The sequence below is a fragment of the Pristiophorus japonicus genome, chromosome 1, assembly GCF_044704955.1.
Source record: "Pristiophorus japonicus isolate sPriJap1 chromosome 1, sPriJap1.hap1, whole genome shotgun sequence".
NCBI classification, from domain to species: Eukaryota; Metazoa; Chordata; class Chondrichthyes; family Pristiophoridae; genus Pristiophorus; species Pristiophorus japonicus.
Window position 1 is genome coordinate 373,887,302 of NC_091977.1, and position 25,905 is coordinate 373,913,206.

Here is a 25,905-nt window from a genome sequence, read left to right on the forward strand (position 1 = left end):
GGCCCTAAATGCATGATCTTCTTTCCTTGCTGTACTTCAGAGTATTTCGGAGTAGAAATTTACGGTGAAGTGGTTAACCGCTATTTTTTTAACAATAGTCTCAAAGAACACTCAGATTCAGGACTTTATAGAAATATTTTATTCCCTTTGTCTTAAAGCACATTAACAATGATACCCACAAGAGTCAAATCTGTTGTTTATCCACACAAATTGATACTGCAGATGTATAGCAGCTGAAATTACCCAGAAGAGAGATCTCAACACTTAAACTTGATAGCTGAGTCTTTAAGTCCAAACTGTCTGTGACTGTTTGACACGCTTCTCAAAAAATAAAAGCAAATATAAGAAGCAGAAAGTGATTGTGATCATTTGGCTTTTGGAATAAAATACTTGATCTTTGTCAATCACGACTGGTCTTGGAGACATGCATCTTAATTGTATTTGATAAGCAACGGGGAAGGAAGAAACTGCAGCAGTGTGATTCATCATACAAATTCAATGTACTGTTGGTCCCATGTAGTGATCAATCTTTGTGTGAACAGCTTCCTGACATCAGTCCCCTTGCCCTACTCTCACAATTTAGCTGAAGTATTGTTCTAGAACTAGTTTCTCTATGCTGTCTACTATCTTACCATGCCTCTAGTCAAGCCTCAGAAGTACACGGTTCACTTCTTACTGTAGAATGGGAGGAAGGAGGGGCGATAATGAGAGGCTTGTCAACACTTGATTGCAAGCTTCAGAACTTTCATGGTGGTAGAATACTTTAAAAATGCATTCACAAAAGAAAAAGACTGTCACTTAGTGTAGAAGCCACTTATGTTCAGAGGAGCCCTAGATACCATAATAGCGTACTGCTATTATTTAGAGGATTTTCTTTTAAACAGCAACTTGCATTTTTATCAAAATGTTTGACTTTAGAGGTTCACAGCAAAGCCGTTATGCTATGCATTTTCCAGACAAAAAGATGGAATTTAAATAAAATTACCCATAACACAAAAAGGTAATTGGTACTTTCCAGTGATCATACTAAACAGATGCAGCTGATATTTCCAAATTTCTACCCTGTTAATTCTTGAAATACTGAGTAAGGAAAAATAAACTCTGGTACCCCATGGTGACTGGCTAACCGGTAGTTAGGTTGACTGCAGGTACAGTTTGAACTTCCAGAAATTGGATATAATAAAATTAACCTCTTGTCAATTGGCTTTATAACATTCCTTGATCAGTAAAGAATCACTTAAAGGAATACGTCAAGCTGCAATTTGGAGTTTCATGAGATGCATCAACTCAATGAAGGGCTCTGTAACTTTGTGTTTCATTGTCAAAAGTAGAAAGGTACAGAACATGTAATTAATGTCCATATTGAATACTCTGATTTTTCTGCCATGTTCAAATGATTAAATGACTACTCATTAAATAATTGTCTTTCCTGCACTGGTGGGAAAGCAGAACAAACAGTGGATTTGATTTTCTGTTCGGAAATAAGTCTGACTGGAAATTGGGCACTGACCCCACGCATGTTTTTGGGGTCAGTGTCTTTTAAATAATATGAGCAAGCTCCAGGCACACACAGTCTGTATTTGAGAGCTTACTTGTTGGTGGATAGGAAATGGTATGCTGCTGTTGGATTTGAAGTCAATAGCAGTTTAAAGGGACAGGTATTATGATTTGCAAGTTACATCAAAAAAGCCATGTCTGGAAGGATTACAGATAGACCTCCATTTCTGTGATGGTGCCATAGTGATTCTCTTGGAGCAAGTTAATCCAAGGAGGCAGCTCTCCTTGGCAGGAGTACTGCATGCTCCGAATAACAACAGCTCAGGAGAGAAGGAGAAGATGCACGTGGTAGTTTGAATGTTATGAGCAACATCCTGTGTACCTGGAAGAAATGTTGGAAGAAGTTTAGTGACATCAGATCAACCAAGGCTACCAACTAAGTAGGTATGGCACTTATAATTACTTTTCCCTCGTGTTGTCTGAAAGTACTTTAATAGCAGGAAGGTGTGCTTTGAACCCTCTGGTCTTCCCCTGGAAATGTTCCTTCATTCATTATTTCATTTAGGCCAATAGATATCTGCAATCTAATGCTGTTGCATGATGTATATACATGTCATAGCAACTACTATCACCAGCATGCAAACACTTGGGCATTACTGTGTGTCACCATGACAACAACACCTTGTATTTATATAGCATCTTTAACGTAGTGAAACGTCTCAAGGCACTTCACAGGAGTATAATGAGAGAAAACAATTTGACACCGAGCCACATAAGTAGAAATTAGCGCAGGTGACCAAAAGTTTGGTTAAAGAGGTAGGTTTTAAGGAGCATCTTGAAGGAGGAAAGAGAGGTAGAGAGGCGGAAAGATTTAGGCAAGGAGTTCCAGAGCTTGAGGCCGAGCCAACAGAAGACATAGTCACCAGTGATTGAGCGATTATATTCAGGGATGCTCAAGAGGGCAGAATTAGAGGAATAGGATTGATGGGTGGACGGGACTTAGTGCGAATTAGGACACAGGGAGCCGAGTTTTGGATCACCTCAAGTTTACATAGAGTTGAATGTGGGATCCCAGCCAGGAGTATGTTGGATGGTTACAATATGGTTTGATGTTAAAGATCAGGTTGCACTGAAGCTGCGTGTGTAAGGAATGCTTTTGCAGAGTTTGCAGGCATGTTTCAGTAGCAATTAGCAATGTGATATTTTTGATTTCCCTGTAAGATTGAAGGCATATTTTTAGAGGGAATGGAAAGATGTAGGCAGGACAATGCAGTGGCCACATTTACACATTAAAAGGTGTCCTGTTTGAGAGCTGCTGCAGGCTCTCAAAGCTGACACCAGGTTCTGCTCTGCAGCATTTTCATGTGCATCTTGTTCTTATTAGTGACCCCCCCCCCCCCCTCCCCAAATTGCTTGGAGGCCACCTTCTGAGGATTTCATGATAACATCTGCAGCATACAGCGCACAACAATCTTTGAAACCTTACCTGGGCTAGACTCTGCAGAGTGGTCCCAGATCTTCCTAAATACTTGGAATACTATTTCAACATTCCACTGTAAATTATTACTTTGGTAGATAAATACACCTCTTTATACGATATTTAGCTTATGTCAGGGATACTGCAGAAATGTCATGAGCCATGGTTGCCGAGGATAAGCTTGATTGTCGGGCCATCCTGAGATTTGTCTTTCAGTGTTGAATATTGGTGGTGAGACAGGTGGACTGCCATAAATTGAAAGTATTGGGATAGGTTTCTGGGAAGTATGTATTGACCAGCATAGCAGGGAACTGATACTCACAAACAAGCTGTACATTCATCGAATCTTAGAAACTTACAGCACAGAAGAAAGCCATTCGCCCGTAGTGTCTGTGCTGGCTCTTTGAAAGAGCTGTCATGCTTAATCCCACATTCCCGCTTTAATCTGTAACCCTGTAAGTTGTTCTTCCTCAAGTATTGTCCAATTCGCTTTTAAAATTATCTTTGGAATCAGCTTCCACCAACTTTTCAAATAGTGTTCCAGATCCCAACAACTGAGTGAAAAAAATTCTCCTCATCTCCACTCTAGATCTTTTGCTCATTATTTTGAATCTATTACCTCTAGTTATTGACTCATTCTCCAGTGGGAAGAATTTTTCTCTACCTACTCTATCAAAACCTCTCATCATCTTGAAAACCTCTATTAGGTCACCCCCTAATTTTCTCCGTTCCAAGGAGCACAGTCTTAACTTTTCCAACCTCCCCCCATAATTGAAGTCCCTCATCCCTGGTAACATCCTTTTAAATGTCCTCTGTACCCCTTCTAAGACCTTTACATCGTTCCTGAAGTGTGTTGCCTAGAATTATCCACAATATTCCAGCTGCAGAATTGGCCAGAATACTCCAGCTGAGGCCTACCCAGTGACTTATAAAGTTCTAGCATGATCCCTTTGCTTTTATATTCTATACCTCTATTTATAGACCCAAGTAACCCATATGCTTTTTTAAGCACCTTATCAACTTGCCGTGTCCCCTTTAAGGGTTTGTGCATATAGACACTGTCTCCTCGCTCTGCTCATCGATATTTTTCAAAATCCTACCATTTATAGTATACTGTATCATACTAGCCCTCCCAAAGTGCATTATGTCACATTTCTCCAAATTGAGCTCTATCTTCCATGCTTTTTCCCATTTCACCATCCTGGGGTCTATCATCCTGAAGCCGATAACTATCCTCATCATGATCTACAACTTTGCCAAGTTTCGTATCATCTGAAAACTTTTGAATGCTGATCCTTGCACCCGAGTATAGGTTGTTTATAAAAATTGCAAAGAGTAATGGATCCAAAACTGGCTCTTGGGGAACACCGCGGCAGAACATTTCCCAGTCTGTAAAATATCCATCCATCCATCCAACACTACCTTTTGCTTCCTGTCACAGACAATTTTGTATCCATACCGTCACATTCCCCTTAATTCCATGGGCTTTCATCTTGTTCTAAGCCTCCTGTGTGGCACTTTGTTGAATGCCTTCTGGAAGTTCATATATACAACTTCTACTGCACTACCTTGAACAACTTTCTCTGTTACCCCATCTAAGAGTTCAATCAAATTAGTCAGACACAATTTGCCTTTACAGATCCATGCTCAATCTCCTTGATTAACCCATGTCTTTCCGAATGAAAGTTTATTTTGTCCCTGATGATGGCTTCCAATAACTTCTCTCTCAGCCCAGATATTGGACTGACTGGTCTGTAGTTTCCTGGTTTATCCCTCTCCTCTTTCTTAAATAATGGTATAACATTAGCAACCCTCTGGTCCTCCAGCATTACTCCGGTATCCAATGAGTATTGAAAGATTGTGACCAATGCTTCTGCTATTTCTGCGTTTGCTTCTTTCTGTGACCCAGGATGCATTCCGTCTGGACCAGGTGACTTACCAACTTTCAGTCATGCTAATCTTTGTAGTACGCCGTCTCTATCTGTTATGATGCTGTCCATAACTTCCCTCTCCGTTTTTAGTGTCACCTTCACATTATCCCCTTCCTTTGTGAAGACAAATGCAAAGTACTCATTTAATATTTTAGCCATGTCCTCTGCCTCGACATAATGATTTATTTTTGGGTCCTTAATAGGCCTAACTTTTTCCCTGACTTACACTTCATATGTTTATAAAATGTTTTAGGGTTCAATTAATGTTGCCTGCTAATCTTTTCTTGTAACCTCTCTTTGCTTCCTGTATTAACTTTTTCAATTACTCCTGTACTTTCCAACATCTTCCTGGTTATTAGCTGAATCTTATTTCTGATATTTGTCATAAACCTTTTTCTGTTTCGCTTTAACTATGTTTCCTTTGTCTCCAGGGCACATTATCTTTGGATGCTCTACCTCTTCCCCTTCAGAGGAATATGCCTCGTTTATACCTGAACTTTCCCTTTGAATGCCCTCCATTGCTCTGCAATCGCCTTTTCCAATCTACTTGTGCTGGGTCCCTTTGTAAATTACTGAAATTATCTCTTCCTCAGTTGAGCATTTTTGCCTTTGATATTTTCTGGTCTCTTTCTATTATTATTTTAAACCAAAGTATGTTGTGGTCACTGTTAGCGAGATGATCTCCTATTGTAACTTGCCCGACTTCATTTCCTAGAAACAAATCCAACAAATCCTTGTTGGACTGGAGACATATTGATCAAGAAAGTTTTCCTGTGCACATACCAGAAATTCCTTGCCTTCCCTACCCTTAGCACTATGTTTTTCACAGTCTATATTAGGGTAATTAATATATCCTAATATTACTATTCTATTTTTGTTTCATGTCTTTGAAATTTGCCGACAGATTTGCTCATCTATCTCACAGAAACACAGAAATTTGCAGCATAGAAGGAGGCCATTTCGGCCCACTGTGTCCTCGCCGGCCGACAAAGAGCTGCACGGTCCTTGATCAGCAGTCCTAAAGGTTACATATAAACCTATGAACAATGACGGAAAGGCAAACATAGAAAATAGGTGCAGGAGTAGGCCATTTGGCCCTTCAAGCCTGCACCACCATTCGATAAGATCATGGCTGATCATTCCCTCAGTACCTCTTTTCTGTTTTCCCTCCATACCCCTTGATCCCTTTAGCTGTAAGGGCCATATCTAGCTCCCTCTTGAATATATCCAATGAACTGGCATCAACAACTCTCTGCGGTAGGGAATTCCACAGGTTAACAACTCTCTGACTGAAGAAGTTTCTCCTCATCTCAGTCCTAAATGGCCTACCTCTTATCCTAAGACTATGTCCCCTGGTTCTGGACTTCCCCATCATTGGGAACATTCTTCCTGCATCTAACCTGTCCAGTCCCATCAGAATTTTATATGTTTCTATGAGATCCCCTCTCATTCTTCTAAACTCCAGTGTATAAAGGCCCAGTTGATCCAGTCTCTCCTCATATATCAGTCCAGCCATTCCGGGAATCAGTCTGGTGAACCTTTGATGCACTCCCTTAATAGCAAGAACGTCCTTCCTCAGATTAGGAGACCAAAACTGAACACACTATTTCAGGTGAGGCCTCACCAAGGCCCTGTACAACTGCAGTAAGACCTCCCTGCTCCTATACTCAAATCCACTAGCTATGAAGGCCAATATACCATTTGCCTTCTTCACCCCTGCTGTACCTGCATGCCAACTTTCAATGACTGATGAACCATGACACCCAGGTCTCGTTGCAACTCCCCTTTTCCTAATCTGCCGCCATTCAGATAATATTCTGCCTTTGTGTTTTTGCCACCTAAGTGGATAACTTCACATTTATCCACATTATACTGCATCTGCCATGCATTTGCCCACTCACCTAACCTGTCCAAGTCACCCTGCAGCCTTTTAGCATCCTCCTCACAGCTCACACCGCCACCCAGTTTAGTGTCATCTGCAAACTTGGAGATATTACACTCAATTCCTTCATCTAAATCATTAATGTATATTGTAAAGAGCTGGGGTCCCAGCACTGAGCCCTGCGACACTCCACCAGTCACTGCCTGCCATTCTGAAAAGGACCCGTTTATCCCGACTCTGCTTCCTGTCTGCCAACCAGTTCTCTATCCATGTCAGTACATTACCCCCAATACCATGTGCTTTAATTTTGCCTACCAATCTCTTGAGTGGGACCTTGTCAAAAGCCTTTTGAAAGTCCAAATACACCATATCCACTGGTTCTCCCTTGTCCACTCTACTAATTACATCCTCAAAAAATTCTAGAAGATTTGTCAAGCATGATTTCCCTTTCATAAATCCATGCTGACTTGGACCGATCCTGTCATTGTTTTCCAAATGCGCTGCTATTTCATCTTTAATAATTGATTCCAACATTTTCGCCACTATTGATGTCAGGCTAACCAGTCTAGAATTACCTGTTTTCTCTCTCCCTCCTTTTTTTAAACAGTGGGATTACATTAGCTACCCTCCAGTCCTTCAGAACTGATCCAGAGTCGATAGACTGTTGGAAAATGATCACCAATTCATCCACTATTTCTAGGGCCACTTCCTTAAGTACTCTGGGATGCAGACTGTCAGGCCCTGGGGATTTATCGGCCTTCAACCCCATCAATTTCCCTAACACAATTTCCCACTTTATAAGGATATCCTTCAGTTCCTCCTTCTCACTAGACTCTCGGTCTCCTAATATTTCCGGAAGGTTATTTGTGTCTTCCTTCGTGAAAACCGAGCACCCAACCCAACCAGTCTGCCTCACGCAACTGTGACATCCCTTACACTGAAAACATCTATACTCCACCCCAACCGGAACCATGGGAGAGGCAAAAACCAGATTAAAAACCCAGGCCAAAAAAATCTGGGAGAATTCCTCTCCGACCCATCCAGGCGATTGAAACTAGTCCAGGATATCACCCTGGCCGTATTCTATTCCCTGCACTACTTACCATTATATCTGCACCGTGCTTCTCCTTCTCTCTGATTGGAGCTGTATTTTTTTTTAAAGTCCCAACTATGTGCCAGCTCCCCCTCTGTTCCTCAACTCGAGCCAAACAGATTCATTCCTGGAACCATCTAATATATCCTTTTTATTTAGAAATGTAACATTATCCTTAATCAATACTGCCACGTCCCCTCCTCTTTCCTTCTCTATCGTTCCTGAATACTTGGTAACAAGGAAATTAAGAACCCATTCCTGGCCTTGTTTGAGCCATGTCTCTATTAATGCAACCACGTCGTAATCCCATGTAACAATTTGTGTTTGCAGTTCACCAACCTTATTAGTTACACTACAGACATTGACGTACATACAATTTAATACCTCCATCGTCACTTTCACTATTTTTCTCAATCTGGTCCCTACAATTTTTGGGATATTTCTAATTTTATGGCAGTTTGTATCTTTCTGTCCTGTGATCTGATTCCCCTCTCCCTGACAAGTTAGTTTAAACCCTCCCCAACAGTATTAGTTAACCTCTCAATGAGAACATTGGTCCTGGTTTTGTTCAAGTGCAACCCATCCATCTTGGATAGGTGCCCCTTGCCCCAGAACTGGGCTCAATGCCCCAAGAATCTGAAACCTTCCATCCTGCACCACTTCTCCAGCTATGTATTTACCTCTTCTATTTTCCTGCTTCTATACTCACTAGCATGTCACACTGGGAGTAATCCTGAGTTTACTACCTTTTTAAGGTCCTGTATTTTTTCCATCTTTTTCCTAGCTCCTGAAACTCTGCCTGAAGGACCTCAACACTTTTTCTCTCTAAGTCATTGGTTCCTACATAGACCACTACTTCTGGCTGTTCCCCTTCCCCTGAAAGAATAGCAAAGAGCTCCACCCTGAGAAATCACCCACTCGATGATATTCTTTACTCTGGTACCAGGGAGGCAACATACAATTCGGGAATCATGCTTGTAGTTACAAAAACACTTGTCTATGTCTTTAACTATCAAACCCCTATGATGACTGCATTTCTACTCTTTTTCTGTGTGCAGTCCAATCTCTCGTCGTGCTGGGGGTTTGATTCTTACTGCATTCTTCCAAGGAGTTGTTACCCTCCCCGGTATTCTAAACTGAAAACCAGTTAGCGCGTGCACTCGCTTGGGGGATTCCTGCACTACCTGTGTCTTCCTCCTACCCTGTTTGATGGGCACCCATTCACTCACCTCCTGCACTTTCTATAACTGTGGGGTAACCACCTCCTGCAAGAATGTACGAGGAAGCTCTCAGACATCATTCTGAGGGTGGAGCTCTTTGCTGTTCGTGCAAGTAAGTGGTATTGTTCAAGGGAGCATATGTGGATCCTATCTATGAAGTCCTCCCACTCTAAACTGCACAGGCTCTTCCTGCTGCTGTCGGATGTCCATGGAGAAGGAGATGAAATTACTTGCTTGAGCAAAGAGTGCATCACTCACTTGCTTTATACATCCTCGAAATATTGTTGCTGTGCCTCGTGGTAGGCTAGGATGAAGCCAAAGCATAAAAGCTTAGGGCAGCTCTGACCTTGACATCCATTGGCAGTGCCGTGCCTGTGGATGCAGATCAGTGTGGAGCATGCTCCTGACCTATGTGACCATGTTCCATGTAAATCAAAGCCTGCACATCTTTTGACAGATTGGGACCTGCTTGTAGATTCTGGTGTGTGGGACTGGTGAATTGGTCAATAGTTTCATTAAATTTTAAATGGTAACTGGGAGTGATTGTAAATGCATTCTAAGTTATAAAATTACTGCTTAAAAAATGCTGATTAGAGAGTCCATTACTTATATAGGCCCCAAGTTTCCACACGCGGCAAAACAGGCGCCCCTCCGAGCTGGATGCCCGTTTTTCGCACCGAAAACGGCGCCTGAAAAAAAACGCACTATTCTTGAGCGCTTTGCAGCTCGATGCCAGCTTGGCGCGGCGCCCAGGGGGCGGAGCCTACCACTCGCACCGATTTTGTAAATAGGAGGGGGCGGGTACCATTTAAATGAGTATTTTTCGTGCCGGCAACCCTGCGCGTGCGTGTTGGAGCGTTCGCGCACGCGCAGTGTGAAGGAAACATTGCCACTCGGCCATTTTTGTAGTTCTTTGTAGCTGTTCAATTTTTAACATTTTTTAATAAAACCACATTGCCCTTCCATGATCAGCACTGAGGCTTCTTGCAGCAGTGAGAAGGCTGCAGGAAGCCTCAGAAGTTGAGGCAGCCGTTTCCCGACTGGCCCGACCGACGGCAGGGGGGCCTTCCCCCCCCCCCCGCCGTCGGGAATGGCTGCCTCAACTTCTGAGGCTTCCTGCAGCCTCCTCTCTGCCTCCCCCCCCCCCCGCTGCCGTCGGTCGGGCCCTCACTGCCCCCCCCCCCCCCCCCCCCTGCCGTCGGGAAAGGCTGCCTCCTCACTGCCTGCCCCCCGCTCCCGTCGGGAATGGCTGCCTCAACTTGTGAGGCTTCCTGCAGCATTCTCCCTGCCTGAAGCACTTTCACACAGGTAGGAACATGGTTTATTTAATCTTTTCTTTGCTTATAAATTTTTATTCAGGTTGGTATTATTTGTATAAGTATAACTAAGGATTTATTGTAGAATGTAATGACTTCCCTTCCCCCCCCCCCCACCTCGTTCCGGACGCCTAATTTGTAACCTGCGCCTGATTTTTTTAATGTGTAGACAAGGTTTTTTCAGGCCTACAAAAATCTTCACTTGCTCCATTCTAAGTTAGTTTGGAGTACGTTTTCACTGTGGAAACTTTCAAATCAGGCGTCAGTGGCTGGACACGCCCCCTTTTGAAAAATAATTCTGTTCCAAAGTGAAACTGTTCTACCTGACTAGAACTGCAGAAAACTTAAATATGGAGAATTGCGATTTCTAAGATACTCCGTTCTCCACCAGTTGCTCCTAAAAAATCAGGAGCAAATCATGTGGAAACTTAGGTCCGGGGTTCTCTAATTTCATGCCTTCAGATTACCTTTTTATTCTTTTAAGAAAAATTACTCCAGGTATGACATTATAGCCATATTCTCAAGTATGTAATGATCATTCTTATAAACTTATTTTGAAGCGAAGATTTTTTTTTAAACAATTTGTGTTGGCTGGCTTGTTAAAAGTCACTTTTTAAAATAATTTCTTGGGCTAGGCGTTGTAATGTTTCAGTGCTCACTCTTTGGGTTTTCATTATTCTTAGCACTAGTCCACTGAATGCATAGAATATCTTTCAGCCACAGGGGAATGCTCACAGAAGTACAGCTCCTTTAATTTACTGCTGAAAAAAATTGCTAGAATGGGATTCCCCAAATTTCTTCTGTTCTGTCTATATTACAGCAGTTCAAAAATAATTGGATACTGTAACATGTATTTAAATCAAATCTAGCACATCTGTTTTGGACGATGGTGATCAAAAATCAAATTTTGAATATGGTGTATCCTGGGATAGTTCGATCAAGTGCAACTTGAGCCAGGAGTGTGTGTTTTCAAGTAGAAGTTCTATAAAAAAATCTTGGGTGTGACTTCTTAACTCTTGGAAGCATCCACAGTTTTAAATTGTATCCAAAAGTGCAATGGTTTTGAAAGAACTCCAGCTTCAATGTGTTTGTTTTCCATTTAGGTATTACTTGTGTCTGCAGCTGAGGGACGATATTGTCTCTGGACGATTGCCATGTTCTTTTGCCACACATGTGTTGCTTGGTTCCTACACTGTCCAGGCAGAACTTGGGGACTATGACCCAGATGAATATGGTACTGACTACATCAGTGAGTTTCACTTTGCTCCGAATGAAACGAAGGAACTGGAAGAAAAGGTGATAGAACTACACAAAAGCCACAAGTACGTGCAATAGTATATACAATAAAGCTTCTAATTTGGTGTTTTAAAGCTGAACAAATTGTTTTCATTGATCGGAGTAATTTATAGGCAGGCCCACAAATTCAAGCTTTCTGCGTATACTTGGGTTTTGTTGGAGCTAATGGGTTAATAAAAATGTTGACTTTAAAACTATGCTACTGATAGTAAATCCTGACTGTTCAGGAACTCAACGAATTAAGAATTGTTGCTTTGAAATATTAACTTTCAACAACAATGGATCTTTACACAGCAAGACTAATATGAGTCGGTCTACTACATGAGGTCTGCGAAAAATGAATTCTGGTGAATCTCAAAGTACATTTTGTAAATTTTTGTGATCGTATCAAATGTCTCACTTTACATATTCCTTTACTCAGCCACTGTCTCATGCTCTTTCAAAACTGCCGTCATCACCACCTTCCTCAAAAGAACAAACTTTGAGCCATCCATCCTCCGAGAATAACAACCCATCTTTAACCTTTGATCACTGATGTTCTCCCAGCTTTATGCTCATCTCTCCTGAAATTCCTTTTGAAATTCTTCCAATCCTACTTTTGTCTATGTCACAGTACTGAGACTGCTCAGACTAAAGTCACCAATGGTGCATTATCGTCTCTGCCCTCTTTGATCTTTTTGCATCATTTGGCACAGTTAATCATGCTGTCGTCTTCCACCGTCTCTCCTTTGTTGCCCAGCTTCATGGGTCTGCCCTTGATTGGTTCCATGTCTACCGAACAAGATGCAGCCAATGCATTTCCATCAATGGCTTTTCTTCCCCACAAGGGCCTATACTTGGCTCCCTCCCTTTCCTCATCTATATGCTGCATGTCATTGGCAGGCATGGTATCGGCTTCATACTACCTCAGCATTACATTACTTGATCCCATGAACACATCTGTGATGTTAAACTACCTGTCCGACATCAATTCATGGATGAGTCACAAAATTAACTGGCTTCCTGACTCCAGCATATTAAATATGAAATTCCCATCTTTGTACTCAAATCCCTCTGTGGCCTAGCTTTGCTCTCATCTACTCAACCTCCTCAAGACTTCCCTCTCCCAGGTGGCCTTTAGTCTTCTGGCTCTGATCTCTTGGGCTGTGCTCTCTGGACATCTCTCTCTCCGGGTACTGTAGTGGTTTGCGACTGGTCTAAAAATTCTGAGGCACAGAACTAATAATCCAAAGAACATTAGTTCAAATGCTACCATGGCAGTTTGAGAATTTGAATTCCGTTTATAAAAGAAAATCTGGAAATAAAAAGATGTTATCAATAAATGTGACCATGAAAGAGTAGAAAGGAAAGCTGCTGTCCTTACCTGGTCTGGCTTATATGTGACTGAAATCCCATACCAGTGTGATTTATGCTGAAGTGACCGAGATGCCCACTCAGATGGGCAACTAGGAATATATAATAAATGGACACTTGCTAGCGATGCCCACATCCTGAGAATGAATATAAAAAAAACCTCCATCTCTTTACTTTGTCCTGCTTTAAGAACCTTCGTAACACCCAACCTTTCAGCCAAGCCTTCAGTGACCCCTCCAAGCTATCTTCCCGGCTCAGTTTTCCATTCCTCTTACTACTCCTCAGTAAATTGTCTTGCAGTTTTGTACTTCAAATGCACTATATACATACAAAGAGTTGTCCAATGTCGCTGCCTCCTCCTCTGCTCTTCTAACACTGAACTTCTGCTCAGCCCTTGTTTCGTCTGCTTCACAGTTGATAGCTGTTCTGTGGAATTCTCTACCCACTGGTCATGACCTATCTTGCAGCTATCAAAACACTCCCCTTTGACTGCCTTTAGTTCTCTATCCTAGTCCCTCCACTTCTCTTCCTTTTCCACATGCTCAGTATCCCTCGTAACCTTTCCTCCTTATTGTCAAGTGCTCTGAGACTTTTTCCTGTACATGTGGACCTCAACAGTGCAGTTTTGGGAGGATAGACATCAAAATAACAATATATCCTTTGGAAGTGGCACAGTGGAGCATTAACACACGGTACCATGGCAATTGGTTTTATCATCTATGGTGCTGACATACTGGATCAACCATGCTGTTAGAAAACAGATGGCAGCAGCAGCAACCATATACAATTTACACAGTGCTCCTCATGGAAAACTTGTCACTCAGCCCCATTGCTGCAAGACACTATGATGTAGAACAGTTGCTTTACAAATGGCTCACTGCTGTTATTGGACTAAAAGAAGTATATGAATCTGATGCATATATGTGTATGTGTGTGTGTATATGTGTCTGCGTATGCATATATCATAGAATCATAAAAATTTATGGCACAGAAGGAAGCCATTCAACCCATTGTATCTGTGCCGGCCGAAAAAGAGCTATCCAGCCTAATCCCACTTTCGAGCTGTTTGTCCATAGCCTTTTAGGTTACGGCACTTCAAATGCATATCCAAGTACTTTTTAAATGTGAAGAAGATTTCTGCCACTACCACCCTTTTAGAAACATAGAAGCAAGGAGCAGGCCATTCGGCCCTTCAAGCCTGCACCGCCATTCAATAAGATCATGGCTGATCATTCAACCTCAGTTCCCCTTTCTTGCTTTCTCTCCATAATCCTTGATCCCTTTGGCTGTAAGGGCCATATCTAACTCCCTTTTGAATATATTGAACGAACTGGCCTCAACAAGTTTCTACGGTAGAGAATTCCACAGGTTAACCACTCTGAGTGAAGAGTTTCTCCTCATCTCGGTCCTAAATGGCTTACCCCTTATCCTTAGACTGTGACCCCTGCTTCTGGAACTCCCCAGCAACGGGAGCATTCTTCCTGCATCTAACCTGTCCAATCCCGTCAGAATTTTATACGTTTCTATGAGATCCCCTCTCATTCTTCTAAACTCCAGTGGATACAAGCCCAATTGATCCAGTCTCTCCTCATATGTCAGTCCTGCCATCCCGGGAATCAATCTGGTGAACCTTCGCTGTACTCCCTCAATAGCAAGAATGTCCTTCCTCAGATTAGGAGACCAAAACTGAACACAATATTCCAGGTGTGGCCTCACCAAGGCTCTGTACAACTGCAGTAAGACCTCCTCCTATACTCAAACCCTCTCGCTATGAAGGCCAACATGCCATTTGCCTTCTTCACCACCTGCTGTACCTGCATGCCAAACTTCAATGATTGATGTACTATGACACCCAGGTCTCTTTGCACACCCCCTTTTCCTAATCTGTCACCATTCAGATAATATTCTGTCTTCCTGTTTTTGCCACCAAAGTGGATAACCTCGCATTTATCCACATTATACTGCATCTGCCATGCATTTGTCCACTCACCTAACCTGTCCAAGTCACCCTGTAGTCTCTTGGCATCCTCCTCACAGCTCACACCACCACCTAGCTTAGTGTCATCTGTAAACTTGGAGATATTACATTCAATTCCTTCATCTAAATCATTGATGTATATTGTAAATAGCTGGGGTCCCAGCACTGAACCCTGCAGCACCCCACTGGTCACTGCCTGCCATTCTGAAAAGGACCCGTTTTAAGCAATGAGTTCCAGATCCCCACCACCCTCTGGGTGAAAAACTTTCTCCTCAACTCACCTCTAATCCTTCTACCAATTACTTTGTTAATACATATGTGTGTGTTCACATGTATAGATATCATTTTTTAAAGTGACCACTACATAGACTTGACTGATTTTGAAAATATTGCTATCAGCATGAAAAATAAAATTTGTGTTTGCGATGTCTTGTGTGGCTTTCGAAAATGTATTTAAAAGATTAAGTATCTCAATATCTAGTGGCAGTTCATGATTTTTTTTTATTGGTATTTTTGTTTTATCATTAATATTTCACAATTAAGAGACTTTAAACTTCTCTGAGGGGAGAAGTTCAGTGTTTGAGACTATAAACACCATAGCCACTTAACAGCTCATTGGCTGCCTGCTTTGCAGCATCATATGTACTGGGTTAAATTCAGCAGGGACTGATTCTTCGCCTATTTGTGTGATGTGTTTCATTTCTCAGCGAGGCGGTTAGAATTTCCCATTTTGTAGCAATGAGCCAATGTGCGCAGTCCACCTCACTTGATGAGAGCTGCATCTGCTGTCAGCCAAGTCATGAGGTGATGTTTGTATTAGGAAACATGTGGCCGCCTTGCCTGGCCTCCACAATGCAGGGTAGTCTCTCGATTGGAAATAATTTATTGATAAAACTGTTACATTTCTTTAAGAATGAATGTATCCATTTTGTATGAGTCTCTTGTATTCTTCACAAGATATGTAACCTGATCATTGCAGAGGAAGACTTACACTATCGCACATTTTCACACAGACTGAACTAACAATGTTTGAGAGGATTTGGCTTGTTTTCAGATGGAGTTTTGAAAGCTTTCAAAATGTTGAAGTTGGGATGTGAGCTGAATGAAAATCTAGTTTTTGCTTCTACATTTTAGGGGTATGACACCTGCTGAAGCAGAGATGCATTTTTTGGAGAATGCCAAAAAGCTGTCGATGTATGGAGTGGATCTGCATCATGCTAAGGTATTATTTTAACACGTGAGCTGACTGGGTTGTTACTCCAGAACACATCTGTGTCTACTTGAATTGACATGTTCATTTTCTGTTGGAAAATTTTCATTTTTTTTTCAACCCTTCTCAATAATGGTGCTGAACTAAGCAACCAGTGTTACAGGAAACAGATTGTCGAGGCATCTGCTTTATTCCAGTTGGTATGAATTATTTTCTAGTTCGCAATTCAGGTGTAACGTGATAGCAAATATCAGGGCTGATCAAGGAGAGAGGGAGAAAAAAGATAAACACTGCTTACGATCAGTCAGATAACCATATCAAATGTACTGACATAGACAGTAATAAATGGCACCAGCAAATGTCTGTTTTGCTGTTCCATTGGAGAAGTAACAGGCCACATAAAAGCTCATTGACTGTGATTAAGTCCCCCACTGCTATCCCACAATTAATGGTAAAAACAATGGCCTGGAGTTTGTGGTACCCATGACGGCAAACAGGCAGCGTTCGCCATCATTTTGCCGTTGAAACTGACCACAGTCTAATGTGGAAATCCTGAAGTTGAGGTCTATCATTCCCTCCTCCTCCACAAGCTGCGCTGTGCCCTACTCTCCTCCCACCCTCCACAGAGCCAGAAATCAGTGAAATCTCTCAGATCAGAGAAACTGCTGAAAATTCCTCACAAAGTTAGACCCAAAAGGATTAGGTGTGACTGAGGTTTTAATAGTGTACTGACTGCTAAAGGTTATGGGCCTGAAAAACTAATTTTAATTTTGTGCAGTGTCAAATCTATCCATTTTAATAAAAATTAAAACAAATTTAAGAATTTAAAAAAAAAGTTTTAAATCTTTATTTCAGGTTTTCTTTTACCCATGTGAGAGCCCCAATCTTTGTTTTGCTCTCTCTAACATTTTCAAACAGTTAGAATTTTAAGAGCTTATTCACTTCCTTGTTTGCTGTCTGAGAATTCTGCATTTTGATTGGCTGCTTAGCCAGCTTGTTGACGTCACAGTAGCTCGCATTATGGGATTCCCACTATACTCCATTGATTTGAATTACATGTCGGAAAACCCGAACTTCTCGAGATAGAGATCAGCAGAGCTTTGTGCGAAGCTTTTTTTGGGGCCAATGGCGAACACCTTTGCTTTACCACTGACCATAAATTCTGGACCAATATGGAACACATCTGGGTTACAAATTAAATATTCAGTCTTTTTCCCCAGGTTTTCTATCACTAAGAAAAACTTGTCCCTGTACTTCATTGAAAAGTTAAATAATACATACATTCTATAGGTAAACTGCCTGTGCCTTAGTCTCCTGCATCATCATAGACTAATACAGGGCTATCTATAGTAAGATGAGCAATTACAATGTTGTGTGTATATAATCAGGTAAATGCAGTTTAATGGTAGAATCTATCCAGTTCACAAAGCAAGAATTCGCTGTGGCATTTGTTGACCGAAAGAATCCTTTTTTTGGGAGTCTCCAAATCAAACTCCTGAAAGAAATCCATGTTGATCCTTTTGCCTGATTTGAAGTGCACATTCTCTCCCTATAGGAACTCACTCTATTTACCTAAGCATGAAGACTTTTGGCATGCATTAAGATTTCGGAAACCTAAGTGTGCGTTGAGCTACTGTTGGAGTTCAATAGGCTAAAACTCTATAGCTTACCAGCATAGGGCATTGGCAGGCTTCTTGCTGCTCATCCATCTAGGACCAGCCTACCTATTAGGGCATTGGCTTGCAGGTTTATTTGGCATTGCCTGGGAATAATTCCAGCTCCCAGTGACTCTTGAATAGAACCTTTTGGGGCTATTAAGGCGATAGGCTGACTGGTTAATCATCAATGGTGTCCTGGATTACTGAATGCCTGCCCGACTCTGGTGTTAGATTACCAAGTTTGCTCTATGGATTAAGAACTTGCATTTATATAGCATCTTTAATATAGATAAATATCCCTTGGTGCTTCACAGGAGTGTTGCTGGACAAAATTTGACAGAGTCACAAAGAAATATTAGGTCAGGTGACCAAAAACTTGGACAAAGAGATAGGTTTTAAGGAGAGACGTAAGTGAGGAGACAGAGGTAGAGAGGTTTAGGGAGGGAATTGTAGAGCTTTAGGGCCTAGACAGCTGAAGGCATGGCAAACAAAGGCGTGGTGAAGGAAATCGGAGATGTACAATTGGCTAGAATCGGAGGAACGCAGCGTTTTCAGAGGTTTATAGGGCTGGAACAAGTTACATGAGGTGGGGAAGGGCGAGGCCATGGAGGTATTTGAAAATAAGGATGAGCATTGCTGAACTGTAGGTCAGTGAGCACAGGGGTGATGGTGAATGAGACTTTATATGAATTAGGATACGGACAGAAGAGCTTTGAATGAGCTGAAGTTTATGGAGGGTAGGAAACCAGGAGAGCATTGGAATAGTTGAGTCTGGGGGTGCCAAAGGCATGGATGAGGGTTTCAGCAGCAGATGGATCAATTTTTGAGCCTGCCTAACAGGTTTTTCCAGGATTGTTGATCCCACGATGACCTGCCTAGCAATAGGAGAGGGTGACTTAGATCTACAAATTACGCTCTACAAATCTTCTCTTTTCTGAAGACCCCTACCTGACAACTTGGATTAAGAATTTTTAACAGTGGAGTAAAAGTGGTATGTGGTGTAAGGGGTATAGAGTTGTAGCAGGCAAAGAGCAGACAGATAGGTGGTCAAGAATAGAGATACTGAAGGTAGTGAATTGATCTGACATGTAAAATGGTCCAGATTAAGAGGGCTTATCAGTATTAGGTGGGTCTGAGGAATCTGTGATGTTCCTCTATCTTACAGTATGGATTATAATTGCCTATTGTATGTAACACTTGCTTATGTATGTAAAGCACACTTATAACACAATTAAACCTGATGGTTAATGAACCATCCTTAACCTTAGTAACACATAACAAAGACAGTAGAGGTCAGCAGTAAAATGCATAACATTTTGACTAGAAGTCTCTGGGGAAAAGATAAGAAAGCCAGTGTTTGGGAACACAGTTACTTCAGGCGTCATAGGGACTAAGGCAAAGTTCACATCACTGAACAAACACAATTAGCATATGATGGGAGATGGACAGTTGGGAAACACCACTCAGAGCCAGTCTGATAAGAGACGACAAATCAATGTAACTTCGCTGATAAGTAGTAAACCAACTGGTGTTTTTGTGGGAGAGGCACACACTTCGGTTTGTTGTATAAATTGTGGGTGAGAACCATTATTCTGAGAAGGTTCACGTTTGAATTCTTCCCTTGCATGTGCTCGAATAAACTAGTTGAACCGAAGGTTTCGTCTGATTGATTCTGTGGTCGTTATGCGAATGGCGGGGGTGTCGATTCCTTATATCAGTGAGTCCACCTTGAAGGAGATAAGTCTTTTAACCCTTACAGTGGTATTTGTCATAGATATCAAGAACATTAAAATAGCTGATAAATCAGAGGTGTCAGGCATGTCATTTTGAAGCCAACTCAATCCCAAACAGGCCCTCCTTTCTTCCCCTATTCCTCCCGAATGAAGGTAGTCACTAATTGATCTTCAGACAACTTATAGGCATGGGTTTGAGCCTTTTCTAAGCAGACACCATGTACAAGGAATAATCCTGAGAGGCGTTGTGAGCATCACATAAGATGAATCTGTGCATTGCAGCCATCCTCTTGATCACATCATGAACAGACACCATGCCCCATCCAACAAAGTTTCCACCATTTGGGGTGGTGAACATCACCGCAGCTGCTTGTCTCTCTGCAACCCAATAGCAGTAGGCACTGAACCCTGGATATATACGTGCGTTTGTACTCGGATCTGGTTTCCAAGTCAGCAGTTGTCTTGAGTTTACTCACTAGGTACTTGACACACATCTACCCTGCTGGCCAAGAATGGAGAAACATGCAGCAAGGACACCGAGGCAGTCAGGGCCCGCTGGAAGGAGCACTTCGAAGATTTCCTCAATCGAGACTCGAGTGCTCTCGACTCCATCACGCAGCATGCGACCCGCCACCACCTCAGTGAGACCCCAATGCTGCACGAGGTAGAAAAAGCCATAAGACAGCTTAAAAACACCAAGGCTACGGGTGCGGACGGAATCCCTGCTGAGGCACTGAAGTATGGTGGAAAGGCATTGCTGGCGCGAATACACGACCTCATTTCTCTCATCTGAAGGGAGGAGAGCATGCCGGTGGATCTCAGTGATGCAGTAATCGTGACCATCTTTAAAAAAGGGGACAAGTCCGACGGCAGCAACTGCAGAGGAATCTCCCTGTTATCAGCCACTGGGATTGTTGTCGCTAGAGTCCTCCTCAATCATCTTCTTCCCGTGGGCGAGGAGCTCTTCCCATAGTCAAAGTGCAGATTTCATCCCCTACGGGCTACAATGGACATGATTTTTGCAGCGCGACAGCTACAGGAAAAATGCAGCCCTTATACATGGCTTTCTTCGACCTTACGACACTGTCATCCGTGAGGGTCTATGGCGCGTCCTCCTTCATTTCGTATGCCACCGAAAGTTAGTCACCATCCACCGCCTGCTCTACAACGACATGCAGGCCGTGATCCTTACCAACGGTTCCATCACAGATCCAATCCATGTCCGGACCGGGGTCAAACAGGGCTGCATCATCGCCCCAACCTCTTCTCAATCTTTCTCGCCACCATGCTCCACCTCACAGTCAACAAACTCTCCGCTGGAGTGGAACTAAACTACAGAACCAGTGGGAACCTGTTCAACCTGCGCCGTCTCCAGACCAGATCCAAGACCACTCCATCCCCTGTCGTTGAGCTACAGTACGCGGATGACGCCTGCGACTGCGCACATACAGAGGCCGCACTCCAGGACAAAGTCGACGTATTTACTGAAGCGTACGAAAGCATGGGCCTTGCGCTAAACATCCGTAAGACAAAGGTCCTCCACCAGCCTGTCCTCAGCGCACAGCACTGCCCCCCAGTCATCAAGATCCATGGTGCGGCCACTTCCCATATCTCTGGAGCCTCCTATCAACAAGAGCAGGCATTGACGACGAGATCCAGTGCGCCAGTGCAGCCTTAGGCCGCCTGAGGTAAAGAGTGTTTGAAGATCAGGCCCTCAAAACTGCCACCAAGCTCATGGTCTACAGGGCTGTAGTAATACCTGCTCTCCTGTATGGCTCAGACATGGACCACGTACAGTAGACACCTCAAGTTGCTGGAGAAATATCACCAACAAAGTCTCCGCAAGATTCTACAAATCCCCTGGGAGGACAGGCGCACCAACATCAGCGTCCTCATTCAGACTAACATCCTCAGCATTGAAGCACTAACCACACTCGACCAGCTCTGCTGGGCAGGCCACATCGTCCCATCTCATGCCAGACATGAGACTCCCAAAGCAAGTGGTCTCCTCTGAGCTCCTTCACGGCAAACGAGCCAAAGGTGGGCAGCGGAAACGCTACAAGGATACCCTCAAAGCCTCCCTGATAAAGTGCGACATCCCCACTGATACCTGGGAGTGCCTGGCCCAAGACCACCCTAAGTGGAGAAAGTGCATCCGCGAGGGCGCTGAGCATTTCGAGTCTCAACGCCGAGAGCATGCAGAAACCAAGCGCAGGCAGCGGAAAGAGCGTGCTGCAAACCAGTCCCACCCACCCCTCCCCTCAACGACTATCTGTCCCACCTGTGACAGTTTGTGGCTCTCGTATTGGACTGTTCAGCCACCAAAGAACTCACTTCAGGAGTGGAAGCAAGTCTTCCTCGATCCCGAGGGACGGCCTATGATGACCCTGAGAGAGGTGAAAGGGCCACTTGCACCCCTCCAGGTAGCTGAGTGATGGGTATTTATAAGCCAGAGCCCTCCTTCTTTTGCAACAATTCCTTTTTTTGCCATATGTCCACCTCAGTTTAACATCAGAACTCATGCACAAGCTGTTCGAAACCCTTCCATTGCATGTCTAAGAGCAGTGAACTTTGAAGGAGAATGGACAAAAAGTACAAAAAAGCTTAAAGCAAAAAATATAACTGAAAAGAGCTGCAACGACCGAAGAGAAAAGGAAACTCAACCGGTCATTGAAAACAGAAGAATAAGGGGATAAATTAGACATGGAGTGAGGATAAGGAAAGAAACATAATAGGAAAAGAAATAAAGTAAATGAACATGGAGCAGGAACATGATTGTATTCCTTTTGGCAATAATGGCGGAGACCAAAGTTCAACGTCTGACCTCTTAAAATTTTGGGTATTGCACAAAAAGTTCTTTCTAATTGCCAGAATGAGGGATAGATTAGAAGAAGAGAAAAACAACTCCGTGCCGGTATATTTGTATGTCCTCACTTCTTTCAAAACTGACACCAAAAATTTATTTACCTTCCAATTTAGGAAATTATTTACTAAGTTCCATTTGACTCTGTTTCGTTCTTGCAAGAAATTTGCTGCATGAGGCAGTAATTGAAGTTTTCTTGCAAGTTAATATTGCCTTGATTTTTACCTTCCTTTATGATATATATATATTTATTATAGTTCAGCATATAATATCCAAGAGGAAAACATTCTATTTCTCCTTTTACATCCAGCCATCTTCATCTGGCATGGTAATTGTAAAATAGCGCCATGTATTTCCTCGGAGGTTCTCCTGATCAGCTGGCGTAACTTTGGTGGAAGATCGGTAGATGCACCAGATAGACGTGTAAACGGGTATTCTGCTGAGGTTATGACAGTCGATCGGGAGAACACATGGTGAGAATTCTGTACATTTAAATTTAGTGCTCAGGGGAGTTGGGCATTAGAATCCATGGGTTTGGAATTCCGATCGGCTTGCTTCACTGGTGCAAGTGCAGTGGAGTAGCACCTATGGCCACCCAAAGTGAAGGCTGCTAATCCATCCCAGATTGGGCCATTAGCGTGGTTGGAGCCTGCACATTACACCTCTAGGGCATATCAATGGTGCCAGCCTCAACTAACGCTCAAAATATCTGATTGGCTTCCACCCATAGTCCACTACTGGAATTACCCAGCCTTCTCTCTATCGGTGGGAATCCTGGCAAAACTGGGTTTCGCCTCATTTTCCACAGTCTACCCCATTTTCCACCCTCTGCCCCTGAGATGCTTAGTATTTTGTGGTTGATCATGAATATACTTAGCAGTGCCACATTAGTTAATTAAATTGTATGTCTGGTAGTTTCTGATACTGCACTAGGTTAAAGACAGTACGTCAAAGAGTATTTGTTTTTCTGCTTTACAAGGATTCAGAAGGAGTTGATATCATGCTTGGTGTGTGTGCCAGTGGCTTGCTGATCTACAGAGACCGACTGAGAATAAACAGATTTGCCTGGCCCAAGGTTCTCAAGATCTCATACAAAAGGAATAACTTCTACATCAAAATCCGGCCCAGTGAAGTAAGTTCAAAAGTGAGGTTTGCATCTTCTTTGGTCACTACTTATATGCACCACTTCCTGAAAGTACAGTAATATAAAATAAATTTATGCTAACAGAATGTGAAACTAGTTGGCAAATAAATAAAAGGCTCAGTCTGGATTCATTGCAAAAAGATATTCTTCTAATATCAAGGTTCAAAAGTGTTACAAACGGCAATCTTTACCTGCATGGAATTTGCATTCATTACAGTAGCATTATATCTGTTCAAGTGACTCTTGTTTAGAATTCTAAAGAGTTAGAACTACAGTTATTTAAGGAGGTAGCACTTTTCTAAATAGCAATTAAACTGTAGTTGATCATTCACAATTGATCATCTTAGATCAATATTCTATTAAATTTAACTCTAGCTCACAAAATACGGGATCAAGTAAACACTTTTAATCCTGTCAATTTAATTGCCTCTGCCTTCTACACATTTCGAGAACACACAAAATATCTTGCTCATGCCATTTCCTCATAGCTACTTTCCATGGGATCGACTTTAGTAATGGTTTTATTCTTTCTCCAACAGGCATTTACCGTTATGATGGTCAATGGTTTAAGATGCTGTGTGACAAAAATAGTGTAACAGTGCAACACTACTTAAAGCAAAAAAGCCCTGTTTGTTGTTTGAATGTTGGTCATCAACATTTTAAAAAAAACAATTTTAGAAGCTGCAATATCTTACTGGAAGGAAGTGAAAAATACAGGAATGCTATAATTTTGTAGCATGTCTGTTTAAAATGAGTGAAATGACAAGTTAAACATGTCACTGCCAAACATAAGATGAGGACCTTAAAAAGACCTCTAGCCCACTGCGTCCACCTACATTATTTATTAAGAGATATAAGGATATCCGACTAAAAAAAAATTAGCTTGAATGCTTGTTTGCAGTGGCTCCTTGCCCAACATTGGATAAAAGACACAACACAATTGAGCAGACAAAGTATGTTTGGAGCAGATCAGTATAGTACAGTTTGTAGCTTTTTTGCATTCCTTAGTTCAATGCCATGGTCATTTTGGAATGGTGCCTAATCTTTTGTTTAAATTTTGAGTGGCTGACTGCCGGCCTTGCATTTTAAAACATGCTGCTATTGCACTTTGCAATAGAGTAGTACTAATGGTAGACCGCCTTTCTGCTGCACTGAGCAGCATTGTGGAGAGTTTTACGTAATTTTGTATTTTGATCAACATAGTTTACCAAATTCTGCAGAGTATACACTAATTCCAAGCAAACCAATCTTATCCTACATGCAATAAAGAAAATTATGTATATTGTGGTGCTGAATTAGATAAATTTGTCTCCATTTCAAATCTTGTTCCATTTAACTATATTGGGGTCAAATTTCGGCCTGAGTTGCTCCTATTTTTTTGGAGCAACTAGTTTAGAAATGGAGTATCTTAGAAATTACAATGCTTGGCATTTAGTTTGCTCCAGTTCTAGTGAGTTAGAACAGTTTCATTTTACAACAGATTTTTTTTTTCAAAAGGAGGAGTGTCCGGCCACTTATGCCTATTTTGCATGTTTAGGCAGCGAAAACTTACTCCAATCGAACTTAGAATGGAGTAAGTGTAGATTTTTGTACGCTCTGAAAAACCTTGCCAACACTTAGAAATCAGGCGCAGGGATCAAGAGATTAGGGAGGGGAGGGGGAGGGAAGTTTACAAACATGAAACACATCACTTTTACAAATAAAGAGCCATCATCAATAATAAATAAATCAATAAATCAACCAATAAATCAATCAAAAAAAAATTGAAAAATCAATAAATTAAAAATTACGTTTTTACTCACCGACTGCAGCAGAGAGCCCTCCAACAGTGTGCTGGGACAGGGCCCCCCGTGTGTCTCTGTCTGTCTGTTTGTCAGTGTCTGTCTCTGTCTGTCAGTGTCTCTCTCTCTCTCTCTCTCTCTCTCTCTCTCTCTCTCTCTCTCTCTCTCTCTCAGTGTCTCTCTGTGTTTCTGACAGCGAGGGGTGGGGGGAGGAAGGGAGGAGGGGGGAAGAGGAGGGAACAGGGGCTGGGGGAGGGGAGGAGAGGGAGTAGGGGGGGAAAGAGAGAGCCGGAGCGGGAGCTGAACGGGGGGCGGGGGGGGGGAAGCTGAAGCTCAAGACGAGGGAGGCCCGAGTCCGATCTTCGCCGCGCCAGTGAGCCCATTCGGCCAGAGCTAGGGGCGGCATACTTCGGGCCCCTCCCACGCAGCCTTGGCGGCCTAAAGCTACTGCACATGCGCGCGCACTCTAGCGC

The 25,905-nt window shown here is 42.6% G+C and overlaps 1 protein-coding gene across 2 annotated transcripts in view; it reads left to right on the forward strand.

Moving 5' to 3' along the window:
• Positions 1–25,905, forward strand: part of LOC139273864 (band 4.1-like protein 3) — a 217,677-nt gene that overhangs the window by 122,960 nt on the left and 68,812 nt on the right. For both annotated transcript variants that reach the window (XM_070890951.1, XM_070890943.1), the window contains 3 exons: positions 11,520–11,738; positions 16,178–16,265; positions 23,487–23,639. In XM_070890951.1, coding sequence (XP_070747052.1) covers positions 11,520–11,738; positions 16,178–16,265; positions 23,487–23,639 — 460 coding nt within the window. The remainder of the gene's footprint in view (positions 1–11,519; positions 11,739–16,177; positions 16,266–23,486; positions 23,640–25,905) is intronic.